The following is a 2,004-nucleotide window of genomic DNA, read 5'->3' as shown; positions in this document are numbered from 1 at the left end:
TTAATATTAAGATAAGTCTCATTGATTTTCATTGAAAATTGTTAGAAGATGTTTATACTCAGGATATCTAGGAGCCTATTTTAAAGAATATGTGTTACATTCATCCATTGAAATCTTCATGCCCTGACCTCAATAGCAGCCAAATATGTGTGCACATGGATTATGTGTGTGTACCATTCTTCTAGAGACAAAGTTAGAGAAATGGAAAACTTTCAGGAGAAGAGAAGTGTGTGAGAGAAATGTTTCAATTGGTACATTCTAATGAGGCCACAACTATCTTGATAGCACACTTTTGAACAAACTCATCCTTATTCTTTAAAGAATATGTATGTGAAAATGGGAACTAAGAGAAATTAAATCTGGGAATTTTACAGTAGCAATTAAAACTGAAGTTCTTAAATTTAAAATTATCATCTTAGGAGATCATTTAATAATTAAAAGTAGTTATCTATTTTTAATTTAACACATTGTGACATAAGCGATAAATAACAATCACTTACAAACTATAAATCATGGAAAGGAATGTATGAGGAATTAAAAAATGGATACTACAAGTAATTTCAATGGCTAGTTTCATATGATATTATGAATTTTGTCTCTAAACAGTCAATGTCTTCCTTTTCCTAGGCAAGATGTTATTACAAATAAGCTTCTTTTCTTAAGACCTACTGAAGATGTAGAATGATGATATGAAGGTCTCATTGTCTCATCTCATGTAAGTTTGATCATTTACTTGGGTATTACAGAACATGATTACTTAGCAAATATTCTAATATAAAACCATTGACTTGAACGACCCTTTGAAAGTTCATTAAATACTCTATCTAGTTTAGAAAATTTAACAAAATAATCACAGAAATGAAGAAATCCTTTTCCTGGTAATAACATCCCAAAAAGCCGCTTTTACTTCCTTATTCCTGAGGCTGTAGATCAGAGGATTTAACATGGGGATCACCACTGTGTAGAACACAGAAGCCACTTTGTCCTGACTTAGGGAGTAGCTGGAACTGGGTCTCAGATAAGTATAGATGGCAGTGGAATAGAACAGAGTTATAGCTGTCAGGTGAGAGGCACACGTCGAGACCGCTTTGCGCCTCCCCTCCCCTGAATGCATGCGAAAGATGGAGAAGAGAACGTAAGAATAGGAGGTGAGGATGACCAGCAGAGCCCCGATCATATTCACACCAGCAAAAGTGGAAAAGATGCTTTCATTTAGCCGTGTGTCAGAACATGAGAGCTTAAAAAGTGGAGGGCTGTCACAGAAGAAGTGGTGGATGACATTGGAGCCACAGAATGGCAAGCTGCTTACATAACTTGTGTTTACCATGGAGTTCAACAGCCCTGCTGTAAAAGCCCCTGCTGCCATTTTAAGGCAGACGGTCCTGGACATGATCAGAGGATAAAGCAGAGGGTTACATATGGCCACATAACGGTCATAGGCCATTAACCCGAACAGGATGCACTCAGTCGTGGCCAAGGCGATGAAGAAGTACATCTGCACAAAGCAGCCAGTGAAGGAGATTATTTTCTTCTCCACCAATAAATCCGCCAGCATCTTTGGGGTGATGGTGGAGGAATAACAGACGTCCACAAAGGACAGGTTAGCCAGGAAGAAATACATGGGTGTGTGAAGTCGGGAGTCAGCCCTGATTAAGAGGATCATGCCAACATTCCCCCAAACTGTTAGTGTGTAAACCATGAAAAACAGCAAGAAGAGGGTGATCTGTAGCTCCAGTGTGTTTGTCAATCCCAGCAGGATGAACTCAGTCACCACAGTATGATTTGTTTTAGTCATTTGTTACAAATATAATCTCAAACATGCATTAGGTATAGATATTTTCCTCTCCAACGTTTAGAGGAAATCATAAAAATATTCATGAGGATACTCGCACATGGAAAAAAAATAACCTAGGATAATATAGCATAGTAAACAGAGTGACTGAAGAAAGAGGAAAATTAATGGACAAGTGGACAAGCATGTAAATGTATTAAGCAATTGTCTAC

At 37.7% G+C, this 2,004-nt stretch overlaps 1 protein-coding gene across 1 annotated transcript; it reads right to left on the bottom strand.

Annotated features, from left to right (window-relative positions):
- Positions 1-850: 850 nt before the first annotated feature.
- On the bottom strand, positions 851-1,795 carry LOC105307075 (olfactory receptor 5F1-like). Its single transcript, XM_011382437.1, has one exon. It carries the CDS (start codon positions 1,793-1,795, stop codon positions 851-853), a length of 945 nt encoding a protein of 314 aa, XP_011380739.1.
- Between the last annotated feature and the right edge of the window lie 209 nt (positions 1,796-2,004).

Source organism: Pteropus vampyrus, unplaced genomic scaffold (genome assembly GCF_000151845.1).
Source record: "Pteropus vampyrus isolate Shadow unplaced genomic scaffold, Pvam_2.0 Scaffold474, whole genome shotgun sequence".
NCBI classification, from domain to species: domain Eukaryota; kingdom Metazoa; phylum Chordata; class Mammalia; order Chiroptera; family Pteropodidae; genus Pteropus; species Pteropus vampyrus.
The sequence above is the reverse complement of the archived record's forward strand: the minus strand, read 5'-3'. Positions and strand labels throughout refer to the sequence as shown.

Excerpts from the sequence above, each read along its gene's own strand:
- LOC105307075 (XM_011382437.1), bottom strand. The coding sequence starts at position 1,795 with ATGACTAAAACAAATCATACTGTGGTGACTGAGTTCATCCTGCTGGGA.